Below are 17,628 nucleotides of genomic sequence, written 5' to 3'. Positions count from 1 at the left end.
TTCATGCACCTGTGAGCATCACCAGTCCTCCCTCATGAACAATTTCAATGTTAAACAGTCCTGTTTTTAGAAGGGAACTAGCTGATAGAAACAGAGAATTTTATGAGCTGAATACCTTGTTATGGCTCAGAGCTGCCACGAGAAGTAACTACAATTTGCTTTCAAGTTCTAGGAACTCAAATTCTGTCTATGGCAGTGCTAAAGAATTATGGGAAAATGTAGACTGAAAGGCATGGCTGGAAGCCACCAAGTTTATCTTTCTGCTTCAAGCAGGACTAATCTCAAAACTACATCAGGTTGCTGAGGACATCATCCAGCCATGTTCCAAAAATCTCAAAGGATGGAGTCCCCACAGCCCCTCCAGGTGCAGCCTCTGAGTTCTACCACTCTGCAGCTGAAGAAGTTTTTACCTTACACCCCTGGTGGAGTTTTTCTTGTTGCAGCTTGTGCCCCTTGCCTTTTGCTCCTTTTTCTGTTCCTCCACCTCCAAGAGAGTGTGCCTCCCTCCTCCCCCTAATATTTCCTCAGGTGGAAGACTTTTATTAGATGCTTCCTCCCCATCCTCCTTCTCCTCACTAGGCTGACCAAGCCCAGCTCCCCTGGTTTCATCTTGCTTACAGGGATACAAATGTCCAAAGAATCAAGGAGGTCTGTGATGTTAATACTGCCAGGACAGAAAACAGTAAACCTCTAGTGAAGACAGTGCTTTGAACACACTGATCAGCAAATGTTGGCTTAAAGCTCTGCATTCCCCCAAACAGGCATGTCATGATCAATGGCTGTCAGTAAGCTCCAAAATTAGCTACCCTAATCAAAATTTTCTCCTTCAGATCCTTGCTGAATATTCACATTCGTCAGCCTAGACAATATTTGGCTGTCCTGAAAAACCTGGTCAGGTTCCTGAACATATGCCATGTCCAGATGGTGACTCCAGGAGTGCTTGCTCTGCTGTGTCCACTGAAACAATGCTACTCCTTGTGGTAGAATCACAGGGAAAAAGCTGTCCAGTTCCTCTGCTCTGTGGCTGACAGAACCTTCCCAAAGGTGCTTCAGGCCCTTTTCGTCCAGAGCTCCTGTGCTGAATTAGCACTGAATTAACTGAAGGTGACCTGTGAAATCTCATCTCCTGTACTGCTTCTGCCAGTGTCTTGCAAACTCTGGCAGTATTTTTGGTTGGCTTTCTCTCAGAAGCCATGAACAGGAAGCTTTCCAAAGAAGTCTCTGCAGGATCCCACTGGGATCTGTGGGGGACACAATCAGTTGGAACAATTATAAGATTTGTTTACTTGCTGTTAGCAAAGCTCAGCATTTCTTGCCAACATCTAAAAAGCTGCCACAGTGGTCATCCAACATTTACAGAGAAAACTTGGTACACGTGTGGAAGACAGGCACTGAAAGATGAACCCTGTGGTCTGTACAGGGACCACACAATGTGAAGCTGAGCCACACTGGAGTTGGTACAGAAATAACTCATCAGCTGCGGGCATTTCCTGAAGGAGCTGAAGTGGCTGCCCTGGGCACACTCCCACCCACAATGCTGCATGACAACAGATGACAGGGAGGCTCTTAGAGGCCAACTCTGGACATGGGGAAAGAAATAAAATCTGGTGATCCCTGGCAGAGTATGGATACCCCACGTCTTACCTCACCTTAGTATTAAAAAGATTCTCTAATCTTCCTGCAGGGGGTTGACAGACACCACAGATTTAGAGCTATGGTGTTAGTGACATGCATAACAGCAATGTATTTTTGTTTTTAAAACACCGGGAGGTAGATTTGCCTGGGACTATTATTAATAGTATTTGTAATGTTAAACTGGAGATAAAAATTTTGCAATTTTTCTGTAATTAATCTGGATTAAAATGTTTTGAGTTGTCAGAGGTGTGTAAGAGCTGCTATGTGTCATGTGGATATTTAAACTGACAGAACTAACTTTCAGTCACTCAGGATTCCTTTTCAGCTTTGGAGTTACACACATCTATAATTATTATTTCCATACAAAGGCTAGTAAGTATTCAATTTGGCCAGTTAATAATGTATTTCATGCATCTCCTCTATGCTTGAGCCAAGTTAGGAGCCAAGGGAGAGAGACCCCAGCACTGCCAAGTCTGTTCATCCCCTTTTGGGCTTTTGCTGCTTGAGCAACATGTTAGTGTTGTGAGTCTTGAGGTGGGCAGTTCAAAGCCTGCTTGGCTGTTTCTACAGCACATTTCAAGTAAAAAATGCCCAAAACCTCAAGAAAGGAGAGGAAAGTCTGGTGTTCCTTCTGATAAAACCAGCACTTGGGAACTGAGGCTGTGCTGACACGTGCAGGTTCCAAATACTGCATCTGAGCAGCCAAGAGAGGCCCCATGGCCAGGGAGCAGCTACAGCCCAGGTCCTGCTGAAGGACAGGACTCCAAACACAGCCTCACCTGCCTCCACCTGCCTGGCACCAAAGCCTAACAGGGCTGGGATCAGCTAAGCAGCCAACAGCTGCTTTCATCCCTATTGAAGAGCACATTCCAGGAAAACCACGCGGTCAGTCCCCACCACTGTGACCATGCCAGCTGCTCCTCATGTGGGGTTGTGTAGATGATTTATCTCTAAATGTGCTCTCTCTTTTTCAGTTGCATCTTGTTTGCTGCATCACTTCCTACTGATTTCCCTTGTTTCCTCCAAATTCCAACATTCTGCTTCATGCTTCCAGCTGCTCTCATCAACATTTTCATGGGAAAACAAACAAATTCTTTATCCCATGGTCCCAGTTAATAAGGGCCGCTCCAGGAGCTCAACCTCCTACCTGGTTTTGCCCATCTTCTTCATAAGATTATCTAAATTAATCTTCCAGAGCTTACTTATGAGAATGCCAGAGAAGGCAGTACAATTATGAAGATAAATCAGCAACCATAAATTGAAAGTACAGTCTTACTCGGCTAAAGAAACAGAATGTCTGAGTGGAACTGTAACTAATATCCAGGGGGAAGGAAACTTTGCATTCACTTTGAAAGCCTATGCAGGGGTCATTCTTCACAGTAGAAGAAAACAGAAGGGATGGTGCATGTGCCCCTGTTACCAAGGGCTCAAGAGGACAAGCAACAGCATCACAGCTATTATGATTACACCAGTAATTTTAAGGGATGTGGTAGTGGACATGCTGTCCACGAGGGCAAAATCAGTATAATAATAACAAGGCAAAATGATAATGAGTACATAAATCCCAACTATATCCTACCTGGGATGATAAAATTGTCAATAACCCCAGTGGATTACCACAAGGCCTCTTTACAAGACAGAAGCTTTCATCAACAGGATATACCACATTCTCCATGTACAAATTGGAGATGGCTGTTTGCATAGAAAGATCTGCTCAAATCATTCTTATTTTTCCTGAGTGGATGAAATTTCATGTGAAACATTTCACTTTTATCCATATAATTTGTACTGCTAGTGAAGACTGCAAAGCAGCTCCTCTGTGGGGGGACAGCTGTTTCCAAACACAGATGCACTGGATCTCTGCAGGTGCCACAATACAGCATAACTGATGCAGACCCACAAAAGCAAGGATTCAGACTGGAATAATTGTAATAAAACTGTATGGGTGAGAGGTCAGCAAAATATTCTAAGGATCTATGGCACCAGTTTCAGCATTCTGCTCTGCTGACAGGACATTTACCTTCACAGCTGCAAGGCTAAGAGAGCTCCAAGGTAGACAGCTCAACTTTTCTCTTTAACTAATACAAATTTTTGTCAGGAGTGGAACATTTTACACTGTGGTATTTTGTGGGTTGATGAAAAGATACCATTGTTGCTTCCATCTTACTTCAAGACTCTTATAATCATTGAACAGATACTGAATGGCCAAACCAGTTCCTTTTTTGCATGTGAATAAATGAGAGCTTTGCTAATGATTTTTGGTAGGGCTTTTTTTATTCTTTTACTAAGGCCTCTTCAATTCCAGACTGATCAACCCTGTTGCCAGAAAATACATATCTTAAGGACAAGCAAGATCATATTTGAAGAAACACTTCCTGTTAAACAGATTATATTGTCCCCTCTAATAACTTATTTTCAATGAAAATTGGCAGCGAACTGAAGAGGAAACCTCTGACCAAGAAAAAACTCTTCAAAACCCTCCTAAAAGCATTTCAAATAGAACACATCAGAGGTGAGAACCTGAAGCTAGTGAGTGCTCCAGTGACAAGGAATAGTGAAACAGAAGGAAACTCCTCCCTAAAGAGGCCTGGATCACCCAGGGAGGAAGCAGGACACCTTCACAAGTGCACACCAGAGATAAGGATGCAGGCAAAACCAAATTCCTCACACAACATGTCTATAATGCTCTGACTACAGCCTTACCCCTGTAAGGGGTTTTGGTTTTACTCCTTCTACCACCAACACTTCCCACAGATGGAAGGGTCAAATACAACCCCACCATTCCCAACTTCCTCACTGGTGACTTTTGAAAGAGCCTGTGCAGCCCAGTCTCTGCAGCACAGTAATCTGAAAGCAAATGCACAGGTGACATCCTCTGAAAAGGAAGTCTCAATTCCTCTATCAATTCTTACACAAACAGCACACCAGCCAATTCATGAACTTTGAGGACACCACTCATGCCAGTCACTCAGAACAGCAGAGAAATACATCACGTTTTTGAAAGAGCCACATGGATAAGAATAGCATTAAAAAGCTTTTATAAAAAGAGAGACACTCTACTCATTGTATGCATTGCACTCAAACACCATCCTAAAAACTGCATCAAAAAAAATCCTCAAAGAAGTGACCACCTATGGTGGAACATCCTACCAAGGGATGGAATATTTTCTGCAGAGCCATCCCTGCCAGCCTTTAAGCTGGCTCCCAACCTTGCTAAGCTTATCTCAGAAGGAAGCATTTTGTGCAGAAAATGAGAACAGATAAAAGCAAGAACAACTTGTCAAAACCTTCCCTTCCACCTTCCTGCAAGACACCAGCACTCCCAGGTCTCATGCATGAGCTTTCCTGGGAAGTCATATCCAATACCTGGGCCTCCCACACTCCCACAGCTGAGCTCAAATAGCTGCTGAGACCAGACTGAAGTGGCACAGAGCACTGACACACACAAACACACCTCACTGCTGCAGCTCTCACACAGTAACCACTCAGTCTCTGACTGTCACTCCTGATCCTGGAGAGAGCCCTCCAGCCACAAACCCAGGAATAAAACTTGCTAACATTTCAAGACAGCAAAACACTCCTTTTCTCAGTCACATTATAATTTCCCACAGTCTCCACACTCTCCTCCTCACCACACCCCACCTCCCTTTCTCAGCCTACACCTCCTGTAGTCATTTGCACATGCCAGGAAACATTGCTCCTCTTTCCCTACAAAGACAAGTATTGTCTCATTTCTGCTCTCCTACAAATCAGCACTCCCTCGCTGAACCTGACAGCTCCATTTCCTGCCAGAGACAATCTGATACCAACTCACAGCTCTGAGGGATTTTCCCCATTTGCAATCCAGTCTGAAAGCAAGCTGTCACCTTTAAGCCAGGCCTGAAGGTGGCTTGTGTGCCTGAAAGGTTTTTCTTTTAAAACAACACTGTTTGGTCTAATGAAAGACATCACCTCTGCATATGTCCTTAGGCATCACGGGCACAATGATACTGCTGCTTTTATATAGTTTAAAAATCAAGACATATTTACAGTCCAAGTAAACTTTTAGTCCTTACCAAAATTTAAAACATGATTTTGAATCCCTAAAGGCTTAAAGACACCTCGTTCTTCCCAAACTATTAGGACTGTGGAAATTGGAGAGATATTTTGTGAGAGAGAGAATTGTGAAATTCTGATTATCAGCCTAAACTTTTTACAAGACATCACTATCCTCAATCAAAGGTTTGAAAATAGAACAGAAAGAGCTCATTGCCTTTAGAGAGTAAGATAAAGCTAGAAAGATGCAGAAACTCTTCATGCTTAATAAGATAAAAAGAGCCGTCCCAATCATCAGCCTCCCTTAACTGATCAGCCAGCCCCAAACTCTGACAAAATAAGGAATTCCAGAGTGTGAGAAAACAAATATGGATCAAAACAAATTGGTAATTCAAATGTCTTCACTCTCAACTTACTATTGACCTTTACAACTAACTTTATTTGCCCTTGGAAAGTACTCCATTTGATACAATTTCAACACTATTTTATTCATCTATTCCCTCTCAGAGTTGTGGTTTTTGTAGCAATTAAGGCCCAAATCTTGAGAGATGTAAGAAGCCAGCAGACAAACTCTTCTCTTCACTCCTAAAATTCACACCATGCACAGCCACAAACAAATAAATACTATTATTTTCCCATTTAAGATAGAATATGTATTTAGAAAGCATCTGAACCACTGTATGGGAGGTGAAAGCTCCACCAAGCAAAAACTTTCTAGTTGAAAGCCTGTCAGTGTGTCTGCATCCAACTTATCCTTGCTGGGAAAGATGACCTGCACTCTTACCATCATGATTAGAATTTCCCAGGGTCCATGGCTCATCTGAGTCAAAGTGAGTGTCTCCTCCAATTCCTGGTCCAGGAAAGTAAGCGTGAGCCAGGAATCCACCTTCTCCATCAAACGGAGAACTGTCTCCATGGAAACCAGAAGCAAAAAAGATCATAATATCTGCCTCCTTTCTGTCATTTTTAATTTCATGGTAAGGGACCTCTTCAAAGGTAAGTGGTGTCACTCTCTGCCAAACATCAAAGGCCTGACGAATGGCTCTCCTTGTATCAATCTCGCCAACCTTGGGGGTGTAGTTGTGTACACTGTGGGAATGAGAAAGAAGGGATGTTTCAATTTGCAGAATATATTTGAGACTTATCAATACATAACCACACAGTTTCAATTTTCAACAGGAAGGTTTTTGCAGACACTACTCTGTGCATGCAAAGTTTGGCTGTTACAAAGAAAGTTACCAACAGAACTACCTCCCTGATCTGAATTCTACATTTATTAACAAGAACGTTCATAATGCTTTGTTTGATTTTGGATCACTTCCTAAAAACCTTTCGAATCTGGGTGTAGACAGCTGAGTAACTTTTTTTAAAAATGTAAATTACTTCAGATTTTGTCTGAAGTTATGCTAAGATGGAATCTACTACAGGGAAAAAAAATGGACCACTAAAATTCGTTTTGAGAAACAAACTTGCAGTAAACTACACAACCTTACTTATATCACCTACTTCATTCTCCAAACTATTTAAAATATTCTAGAGCTCATAAGGGCGATGGATCTGCCAGTTTTGTGCAGCCCAGCCCATGAGAGCTAAAGATACAGAGTTTGGGGAGAGTAAGGGGCATTTAACTGCACCTAAATGTCCCGTAATTCTAAACCTTATGTTAAAAATACTGTTAATGAGATGAATGCACACAACAAATACTGAAATTGGAAAGCTTAACAACTACTGGTTTGACAAGGGCAGCAGTGCAGTCATCTGCCAAGCTCCTTCTCTTGCTTATGCATATGTTTAAGACTTATTTTATTTATATGACTCCATACCACTTTCCCCTACGGTCCAGAAAAAGGTTAGAAGAAGGATCTGATTCTCAGACCTTTGCATACAGAAGGTGTCCCTTTACAATTTGAGTTACAACGATTATTACTGGTGGAAGCTTTGAACTAGTGCCCAGAACTAGTCCTTCCTCCTCGTCTCTGTAGCCTCTCACTGTAACTTGAAGCATCCTCCTCCTTTCTCAGAATTCTTGGCAGAAGAGACAGAGGGCCCCAGTCCCTGATCCTCTTTCCCTTCACACCATCATGTTCTTTCCTACACATTCTGGTACTTTTCCCGTGCTGGTCACTCACATTTCTACCTCTTCACCACACACCTTCTCTCTGTCTTAGTCTTACCCAGATCTTCTCCTTAATTACTACATCTCTAATTTTCATTCCTTTGCAATCTCCTTTCCCCCTCCGAAAAATTTAAAAGGCTGCAATTTCAACTAGAGAGTGGGTTAATTTCAATTTGAAGTGACATTCCTATTGCCAGAAACCTCCACTGACCATCTTTCAGCAACTGCCTTCCAAAAGCTCACAGCCTGACTGACTCATAACACCCCTCTGGGAAACAACTGCCCCTCTGCAACACTCCCTTGACACCTGTAGCTCACCCCAGCTGGCTTAACCTCAGCTGGCCTAAGTCTGGATAAAAGCAAGAGTTCTACTACAGGAGCAAAAGGAAAACCTCTGCAAAAATAAATGCTGCAAATCAGTAGAAGGAGAAAGCATCTCATCCCCAAACAGTGATGTTCCTTTTGCTTTAATGGTTTGTTAAAGGTGACACGTGATCTAAAGGCTAGAGCCTTAGATTTCTAACAGAAGAAAAAAGGCCTTTTACTAAGATTTTTCTACCAAAATTACACAACTGATGGCTGCAATTCAGGTGCCTTTACTGATCAGTTGTTTTCTAATAAATAATAACAGACTCTTGATAACACTCTGCAGTTACTCCAGTGCTCTGACAGTATTCTCCCCCATCACATTCTGAGAACAAAAGCCCAGACTAGACATTACAGGGAGGATCCAGTTTCAATTTAAAAGTACTTACAAATTCTGCATGCCAAACCAGTACAGACCATTTTTTCCCCATCAAGAAGGGCGAGGGAGGGGGCTGTACCTGTAGGTTATGTGCTTCTGTCTCCACTTCTGGCCAGTGAGCGCATACCGCTTTTTCCTCCGGCTGCGACGCAGGTGGGGATGATCCGGAACTCCGCATCGAGGCTTCTTCATCCACCTGCAAGGAAAGGGAAAAAACCAACAAGCTACACTAAGAGTTTGGAAAAGAGATTCCAAACAACTCAGGGGGTGACTGGAAGACCTCTGAGAGATGGCCAGTGCTGACAGCAAGAAGGGTTCAGTCCTCCCTTTGTCAGGTTTATCCTCCGCACAGGGCTGTGCTACCCACCTCTGCTGGCAATCCACACACCAAAGTCACTTCACTTTTCCCCATGGAAACACAGAGTCCAGATCAGGTAGTCCCTATGCTCAACAAGAGCTTAATCACGATAATGCCACAAGAGACCCAAATCAAAATCGCAGGTGGGTGCCCCCTGGGATCAAACTCACCTATCACCCACTGGATCCACTCTCCATTTGGTAAAGTGGTCCTGTGCCACTGAAAAAAAATCCAGTTCATACCTCACTAGATAAAACTGAACAAGTGCAATCAGCCCTCCCAGATAATAACTAAGGCTTTCACCTGGAATGACCAGAACAGATCCCTCCAGTCTCTGGGTCACACACACCAAATTCCATTAGGTTCTCCCTATAACCCCTGACTCTTGATGTCACTCATGATGTAGGAAACTCTAGTCTCTATTGCCAAGTGAACTGCAAGAGCAAAGTCCCTTGCACAGGGATCCAGGCAGTATTATCACAGAAATCCATTCTCCTTCCCTACCTCCTTTACCTCCAGCCTTGACAGATCTTTTGCTTCTTTCTTACAGCAGCTTGGGGGTGGTCAAACACTCACAGAGGTTGCCCAGAGAAGTGGCAGAATCTCCATCCTTGAAGATATTCAAGACCCAACTGGAAATGGTCCTGGGCAGCCTGCTCTAGACATCCCTGTTTTAGCAGAGGGTCAGAGTAGGTGAACTCAAGACGCTCCTTCAATGATTTTCTGACAGAATCAAGGAGAAATAGACTGTTCCTCAAATTACACTTGCTCATGTGGACACACTCCGGAGAAGCCAGAAGTGGCTTATGGAGGAACAAATCTGCCCATCACTGCATGTGGCAGCTGGGGAAGAAGGAGACAAGGGCAGAGGCTGAGGAACTACAGGTACTACTCTCCACAGGTGCCCAGTCACATCCTTTGAGACTTTGCAGCGCATCCCAGGAGAGCAGAGGCCAGGAATAACACAAGCAATCTCTGGCCACAGCCTCCCCCTAAGCAGCCTGGCGCTGCCTCAGCCACTGGACTTCTTCAGGCATTTCATGCCTTTGATCCACTCACTCTGATGGCAAAAGCAAGTGGCACAAAGCCCTTAAGAACACTTTGCAGGACATGCCACTGAAAAGCATTCTAGCCACTGCTGGCCCATTTCTCACAGGACACCAAATTCTCTCCCCCCTCCTCAGTAAGGTTTCTCCCACACTCTTGGTTATCCAGGGGACAACTTTTGGCCTCCAAATGCAGACATTCCTTCATCAACTGCAGCCAGCCAATGGCAAGCAGTCCACACTTGTGCCTAAACAATGTACATCTTATTCACTAAAAAATATTAAGCCCAGACCTTCAGGAAGGGAGAGTCTCCCATCACCAGTAGATGGTTTACAAGACTTTTGGACACCTTTTAAATTAAAACCAACCAGACACACAGACACTGTGCCTCAGCAGAAAATTCTTTCAGAACACACACACACACCTGCTCCCTATTCAGGCAGCCATGCAGCCCTTTCCTGATTCCACTTCCTGTATGTAATTCTGGTTGCTTATAAATTTCAATGCAGTCATCTGTCATCGTCTCCCCACCAAGAACAGAGCAAATGAGAACTGTTATACACATTGCACTGTACCTGACAAGAACCCAAGCTGTGTATATAAAGCCAGCACAGATCTTCCTCACTTACATCACCTCACATTTATCAGCACTGTACATCTTTCAGAAATCCAGGCAACCTGTGGAAATTGGATCTGTCTTGCCCACACAACTGCTGCCACCTTCAAATAAAATCAGTACATCTAAGATTTGCTTTTGGAAATATCAATTCAACCTGAACACACTGTGTTTTTCCAAGTGTCCTTTATTTGTGCTCTTCTGCATTGCTTCTAGCACTTTCCTAAAGAGACCTCAAGCTTACTGTCACCTGTATTCTCACAGATTATTTCCTGAGTTGTCAGGGTTTTTTTCAGTTCCACTCATATGTTATGATACAATGTTTTCATCATAACCTTACACAAGCCATAGTCTGAATCAGGTTTTCACCTCTTGAGCTTCATGGGAACTCCAGTAGCCTGAACATCACCATCATCAGGCCCTGACTATAGTCAGAAAATGACCTTCTGTTTTATCCTTACCAGTATCATCTAGAAGATAAAGAATTAACAGAGCAGTACTACCAAACCAGCCTGCATGTGTAGTGAGGTCACTGGGGCTGTCCAGGGCAGTGCTGACACACCAGCAGGACCTCACACCTCAGCATCTGTTTCCTGTAAGAACATCTTGCCAAGTTCCCAACACTTGCCCTGTGCCCAGCTGGCCACATGAATTCACCCACACACAGCTCAGCCCATTATTATCAAAGCCAGAACTGCACAGAGACCCTACAGAAAGTGAATTCCTTCCAACAGCCAAATTCCCTGCCTGTTTGCCAGCTCCAGGTACAGGCACAGGAGCATAGAGCTGTTCCAGAGGAAGCTGCAATACCAACCCCTCGGCCTTCAAGGACTTCTTGAGCCAAAGCTTCCAAGGTAGAGCTGCTGAGACTCATGCTGCCCATGGCTCCTAACTCCTCATTTAAACTATATAAATACCCCATTTAACTTAGGGCTGTCTGAACCCCCATATTCCTCCACAGTTTGTTCCAGAGCTCAGATACTGCCTGTCTGAAGCCAAGGAACAGAGCTCAGCTACCTGGTTGGAGCTCAGCAGCACCCGAGCTGTCATCAGCCTGAGCTAATGTCAAGTTGAGAATGTTTATCTGGATCAGTTCCCTGCTTCAACTGACTTCCCAGACATATGGGCCCTGCTCTAACCACATGGTACAAATCCAGCCATCTCCCCTCCTCTCAGCAGAGCAGGTCTGTGGCAAAATACCCACAAAGCTGTAGCTGCTGCTGCTAATCATCTGTAGCTGAGCTTTATGATAGTCATTCTCTACTGAGCAGTTTGGATACCCCACTCTATTTCCAGGGGAAATCATCACATCAGAAACAACAAAAGACAATTACTTGAAGCAAGATTCAGATACTTATGGTTGATTCCCCCCTCCTTATTTTCTTAAATGGGAACAGCAGTAACACTCTATCATCAAAATTTATACTTGGCAGTCTTGAGGCACAGACTATTGCATTCCTCCAGCTGCTTGGCATCAGGAAACAAGCAATTTCCAAAAGCAGTGACATCCAGTTCTTGTCCAGATACAGCTGCTCTCCCCAGCTCAGGCTCCATGCCTTTCACAAGACTCTCCTAAAGAGAGGGAGCTGTCACTCTCAATCCCCTACCCTTGAGCTGCTGGGAGTGGTATCTTTAAACTGCTGTGGGGCACCCCAAGGTGAGAGACTGCACAACAGGCTCAAGACAAAGCACAAGGTGCTTCCAACAGAAGTAAGACAATTTCTTGGTTCCTTCCAAGGCCATGTGACTGACCATGACAGAGACAAATCACCACTTTTGTTCAGCACTATTGTGCCTTCTCTCCAGCATGCTCCAGGATTATATCCTTGCCCAGCTGCTCACAAAACCACAGTTCAGCCCACCAGCTGCAGGCAGACACAAAATTTGCTGAGGCATCATCAGTTGCAGGGTCTGAGGAGTCTGTTTTATGTGTTCTCCTTGCTCTCTTTACAGGAAACTACATATCTTCTGCTGAATGGATTCCCCCCCAAACTTCCTTTTGGGTACTAAAAAGCAACACCTGTGGTGATGCTTCTTTTCATCTCTCACTAGCAGCACCTGCATGGTGGCTTCCACATGCTTGGGTACAAATGTTGGAAGAAAAAACAAGGTCCAGATTTGAGGGCATTTGGGAAAGGAAATGAGAAACTTTAGGCTTCCATAATAAGTGTAAATAACTCTGATTCTTAAAGTCACTTTAAAGAGACAGAACTTATGACACTGACAGAAGTGACAGAAAAATTCCAAATTGCAATCTCAAAACTCCTAACACAGACTGAAACAACGGCTTAGTAAATGCTTGAGTAATTCAGAGCCCTTGGAGGCAGCCTGCCTTGCCAGCTCTCTGCCTTCTGCTCAGCTTCCACAACCGGGTCTGAGGAAGTGACAGCCCAACACAGCCCAGGCAGATGCCCCTCCAGCTCAAACAACAGGCTCACTGCTAACAGCAATCTGGACCTCTTTTTCCCTTCATCCAAATTCTAGGCAAATTCCACCCTGCCATACAACATATGGACCCACTGACTCAGGACAGATGGAGGCAGAGCAACCCAACATGCCTCCAAAGCACACCAGTGTTTGGTTGGAGCTGAGGTCTCAAGCTTTCGAGACTCGAGTTTCAGAAGAGGGAACCATCTGGGTTTTCCACTCATCAGCCTTTGGGTGTTCATGCACTGATCAAGCCCTGTCCATAAATACAAAGTCATAAAATGTGGGCAATACCTTCCTTTCTTTCAGAAAAACTTACTTATTAAAGCAGGGACTCCCACTTGCAGTTTGCACCCTTCCCCTGTCACCCACAAGGCAGCAGAAGCAGCTCCTTAACTTTCCAAACTAGCACCCCAGTATCGCAGCCCCTTCTTTCCCCATCCCTTTCCAAATCATCAGCATCCCAAATCCAAGCTTCTACACACCAACTGCACACACAGAGCATTGCTCAATGGCTCTGCTTCAGCATTCACCTATGAACCATGTTATTAATGGCAAAGAGATTTCAGGTGGAAAATCTCCACCTTTAAAAAGCACTTTGTTTTCAAGTCATTTGAAAAGCATACAGGATTCTCTCTATCCCTCAATGGAGAACAAGGGGCTTTTCCTGTGAGCTGAAGGGAGGAATGCTACATTCACTGGAGAGGTAGTCCCAGCCCAGGACGATCTCCTCCTGTCCAAATCACTAATTTCTTCTATTTCTCCCTCTTCTTGCAGTCTGGAAGGCATAAAACCAAGCCACTTTGTTCTTTACATTATTTGGTTACTTTATGGCCCTTTCTTTTGGGCTACCACATCCCTTTTGCCAGCAGCGTGCCCTCTGAGGAGAGATGAAGAACCAGGCAGAGCATGCTCTGAAAGGGTCTCCTAATGTAGCAAGGCAGCGCCCAAGCAAGTTCCATCGACCTTTCTCTTTTTGCTCACCATGAGATGCTTTTTTCCCCAGAAAGCCGTAGTAAGACCTTCTCTGCATTCTGCTGTAGTTACCAGATGCTCCCCAGACCAAGAGCAGATGGATCCAGCCACTACACAACACCTGGCAGCCAGACAAGGAGCCACTTCCACACCACCCTTTGGAGTCCATACTGAAGAGAAGATGAAAAAACAAAGTCCCTCCAGCCCTGGCAATTTACACCAATGCATCTGAGCTATCAAAACCCTGATCACAAACAACAACACATGGCCAACATACAGCAGAGAATATCTAATGTCCAACAAATGGAAACTATGGGCAGCTAAGTAGCCTTGACTACCGTCATCAGACTACAATAACTCACTTCAGTTCAAACTATGGATCTCCACAAATAACATCTATGGAGATGCACAAATCCAATTAATTAGGAAATAGATTAGAAGCCATTTCTGGAGCCAGAATTTTAACCTAAATTCAGACAGAGATGGAAGTAAATTAAACCCTTGATATCTTCCACTTTCAAAAGCTCACAGGATTCACGCTTTGATTGTGCACCAGCAAGGGGGATCTGTGCTCAAAGAACAACAGTAACAAGAGCTTCTCCTCACACTCACAAAAAATACTGTCAGTATGAAATACATATTTCATACTGAAATATGACAGTGCATTAAGAAAGAGAAAGACAAAAGTAGCCTATATTAATCTTACTCAATAGTTGTCTGGTCCAAAACTCCTGTTACTGGAATTCCATAAAACTGTTGCATAGTGGCAACTGCAGACTGCACAGCTTTTCCTGACTGCAAGGGAGACATTTGGCTGTCAGATGGAAGTAAGTAGCCATAAGTTTTTAACCAACCCTGAAAAAGAAAGAAACAGATGGTAAGATGCCACAGTAAGTTTTCAACATAACAGTTCAGAACATTTCCTCAAAAGAAAAAGTGACAAACTAGCCCAAAATATTCAGTCATCTCTCTTTTTTTGGTTAGGTTTGGTAATATCAGATGATTCCTATGAAGGGCTGAAGACCCAGCTTAATATCACCTGTCCTGACAGGACAGGCAGATCTGTCACTTAAAAATGAGCATCATCTGTACTGAGCAACTGGGGCAGACTTTTGGAGCACCAGAAATGCCCAAGAAGCTTTGTTGTTGCTCCAGGGACTTCCTGTGCACCCTGTCCTCTTGCCATCATGAGCCTCCTCAGTCCCCACAGCAGCAAGCTCCCAAGAACCCACTACACACTGCTGTCTCTGGACCATCATTCCAAGAAAACAGCTTAACAATTCTGAGAAATCCCTGGAAACACAAGTTCACCTTTGCATTCGCAATGAGCACAGGAGTAATTCTAAAAAAACCCAAATGAACCCAAACAAACAAACAAACAACAGCAACAAAATCCCCAAAAACCTAAAACACACACAAAAAAATCGAACAGCCTGATTAGGTGGGTGTTTCCTCAACTAATAGCTAATACAGCCAACTGTCAGAACAGGAAAATAGCCAACTCTCCTCAAGGAGTTCTGTCCCTTTTCCCTGCCTCCACCCTAAAATGCAGCCTTAGATAAAACTGCATATCAAACTTGTCAAAATGCTAAGGACAGCATTTTCAAAAACATACAATTATTCAGGATTTTTTTCCTCTCCCGTCTTCCCCTCCCTCACTTTGATATGAGGAGAAACCAGAATATTAAGTAACAATAACAACAACAACAATAGCAGTAGTAGAAACTACTAAAACTTGTTTTCATGAACTTTTCCCCATAACTTTTCATGCACACTCCCTAGTGATTCATTCTTCTGGTTGATTCAATTCTTAGACCAGGATTATTATGAGACCAGCATATATCCTATAAGCTTTTCCCCAATCAATCTGACCCACAGGACAGTCCTCACCACATCAGCACTGATAAATCATCTGCATGACTGCTCTCCCACTGACAGCATGATCACTCAGGGAAGGGGGAGGGAAGATGCTTGCTCTCCCCTAACATAACACAGCAGCAGGAAAGGGGCTCAAGTCAGGAGAAGCAAAAGTGGGAGAACAATCCCTGTTTCTTTGTGGCAACAAGAAGATGGCAGAAGCCATTAGGGAGAAGGAAGGGCCCTGCTTCTAAAGCAGGAGAAAGAATCACAGAAGGACTAGAAGCCCATCTCATTCCACTCCCTCTGCTATAGGCAGGGACATCTGCCACTATGGTCTTGTTGGTTGCTCCAAGCCCTGTCCAACCTGGCCTTGGACACTTCCAGGGATGGGGCAGCCATAGCTGCTCTGGGCACCCTGTACCTCCCCACCCTCACGTTCCTTCCCAAAATCCCATCTAACTCTGCGGGCTGGCAGTAGGAAGCCAGTCCCTGTGTCTGTCCCTCCAGACCCTTGTCCAAAGTCCCTCTCCAGCTCTCCTGGAGCCCCTTTGGGCACTGGAAGGGGCTGTACTGTCTCCTCGGAGCCTTTTCGTCTCCAGGTGAACATCCTCAGCTCTCCCAGCCTGGCTCAGAGCAGTGGAGCTCCAGCTCTCGGAACATCTCCATGGCCTCCTCTGGCCTTGCACCAGCAGCTCCTTAATGGCCTTGTGTTAGGAGCCCCAGAGCTGGAGGCAGTGCTCCAGGTGGGGCAGGGAAGCGACACGAGAGCATGGACCGGGCACGCCAAAGTTCACCAAGGGCACATACAACGCTACTAAACACAGACATCACCAATGGCTTCAGACAAAGCCAAGCTGCAAAACTGCTCCAAGACCATCTGCTATCCCTGCCTTGGCCTCTGACAAGCACAACAATGCTGGGACACTCCATTATAACCAATATTAGCTTCCCTCGAGCAGCGAGAGCACAGTAACCAAAACAGCTCGGAGCGGGGCTGCCCTCGCGTACACCCCTTCGCTCCCGGCCGCACTCGGAGGCGGCAGCGGGAACGGGGCACCACACCATGGCCACCCGGACACCCCGAGAAGCTGCTCCCGGAGACTGAAGCTTATGATCACACAGGAGGAGCACGGCTGCTTCTCCGGCCAGTCCCAAACTGCCGAGGCGCGGCCGGAGGAGCTGTGCCCGCAGACCCGAGCTCAGCCCGGCCCTGCAGGAGATGATGGAAGGTTTCTGGCGGAGGAGGCGGAGGAACCGCTGCCCGCCCAGCTTTCCGGCCCACCCCGAGACACCCAGCGCACATCGCGGCCCCGGGACGCCGGTGGCAGCGGCGGCCCCGCCCGGCCCCGCTCGCGGACCTACCCGGCCGGTGCTGGTGTCGGCGGCGGCGCGGAGCAGCGCGCAGAGCAGCGGCAGCAGCGGCCCCGCCGCGCCCAGCGCCCGGCGCGGGCAGCGCGCCATGGCCCCGGCGGGGCCCGGCCCGGTCGGCACCAGCGGGGCTCGGAACGCTCCGGCCCCGGCGCCGCGGCTGCGGCTGCGCGGCTGCCCGGAAGGAGAAGGGGGAAGGGGGACGGCGAAAGAGGAAAGGGAAAGGGAAGGCGGGCAGCGGAATCCGCTGCTTCCTCTGCCGGTCGGCCCGGGGCTGCCCCGCCGGGAGTGCGGTCGCGGGTCGCCGTGACCAGTCGGCGTGTTGCAAGGAATATGCAAAGTTTTCTTAAGAAAGGCTGTTATTCGGTGTGACCATCTCCGGAGAGAATGTGATAGCAGCTGCGGGTAGCAGACAGCAGGACAGCTGGAGGGGCAGTCAGCAGGGA

The 17,628-nt window shown here is 45.8% G+C and overlaps 1 protein-coding gene across 1 annotated transcript in view; it reads right to left on the bottom strand.

Moving 5' to 3' along the window:
- Positions 1 to 17,275, bottom strand: part of MMP24 (matrix metallopeptidase 24) — a 42,164-nt gene extending 24,889 nt beyond the window's left edge. Inside the window, exons 1-4 of the mRNA XM_030963144.1 lie at positions 17,177 to 17,275; positions 14,661 to 14,809; positions 8,611 to 8,727; positions 6,455 to 6,759 (exon numbers count right to left, since the gene is read on the bottom strand). Of these exons, the coding sequence (XP_030819004.1) occupies positions 6,455 to 6,759; positions 8,611 to 8,727; positions 14,661 to 14,809; positions 17,177 to 17,275 (670 nt within the window). The remainder of the gene's footprint in view (positions 1 to 6,454; positions 6,760 to 8,610; positions 8,728 to 14,660; positions 14,810 to 17,176) is intronic.
- Between the last annotated feature and the right edge of the window lie 353 nt (positions 17,276 to 17,628).

Source organism: Camarhynchus parvulus, chromosome 20 (assembly GCF_901933205.1).
Source record: "Camarhynchus parvulus chromosome 20, STF_HiC, whole genome shotgun sequence".
In the NCBI taxonomy this organism is placed as follows: Eukaryota; Metazoa; Chordata; class Aves; order Passeriformes; family Thraupidae; genus Camarhynchus; species Camarhynchus parvulus.
The sequence above is the reverse complement of the archived record's forward strand: the minus strand, read 5'-3'. Positions and strand labels throughout refer to the sequence as shown.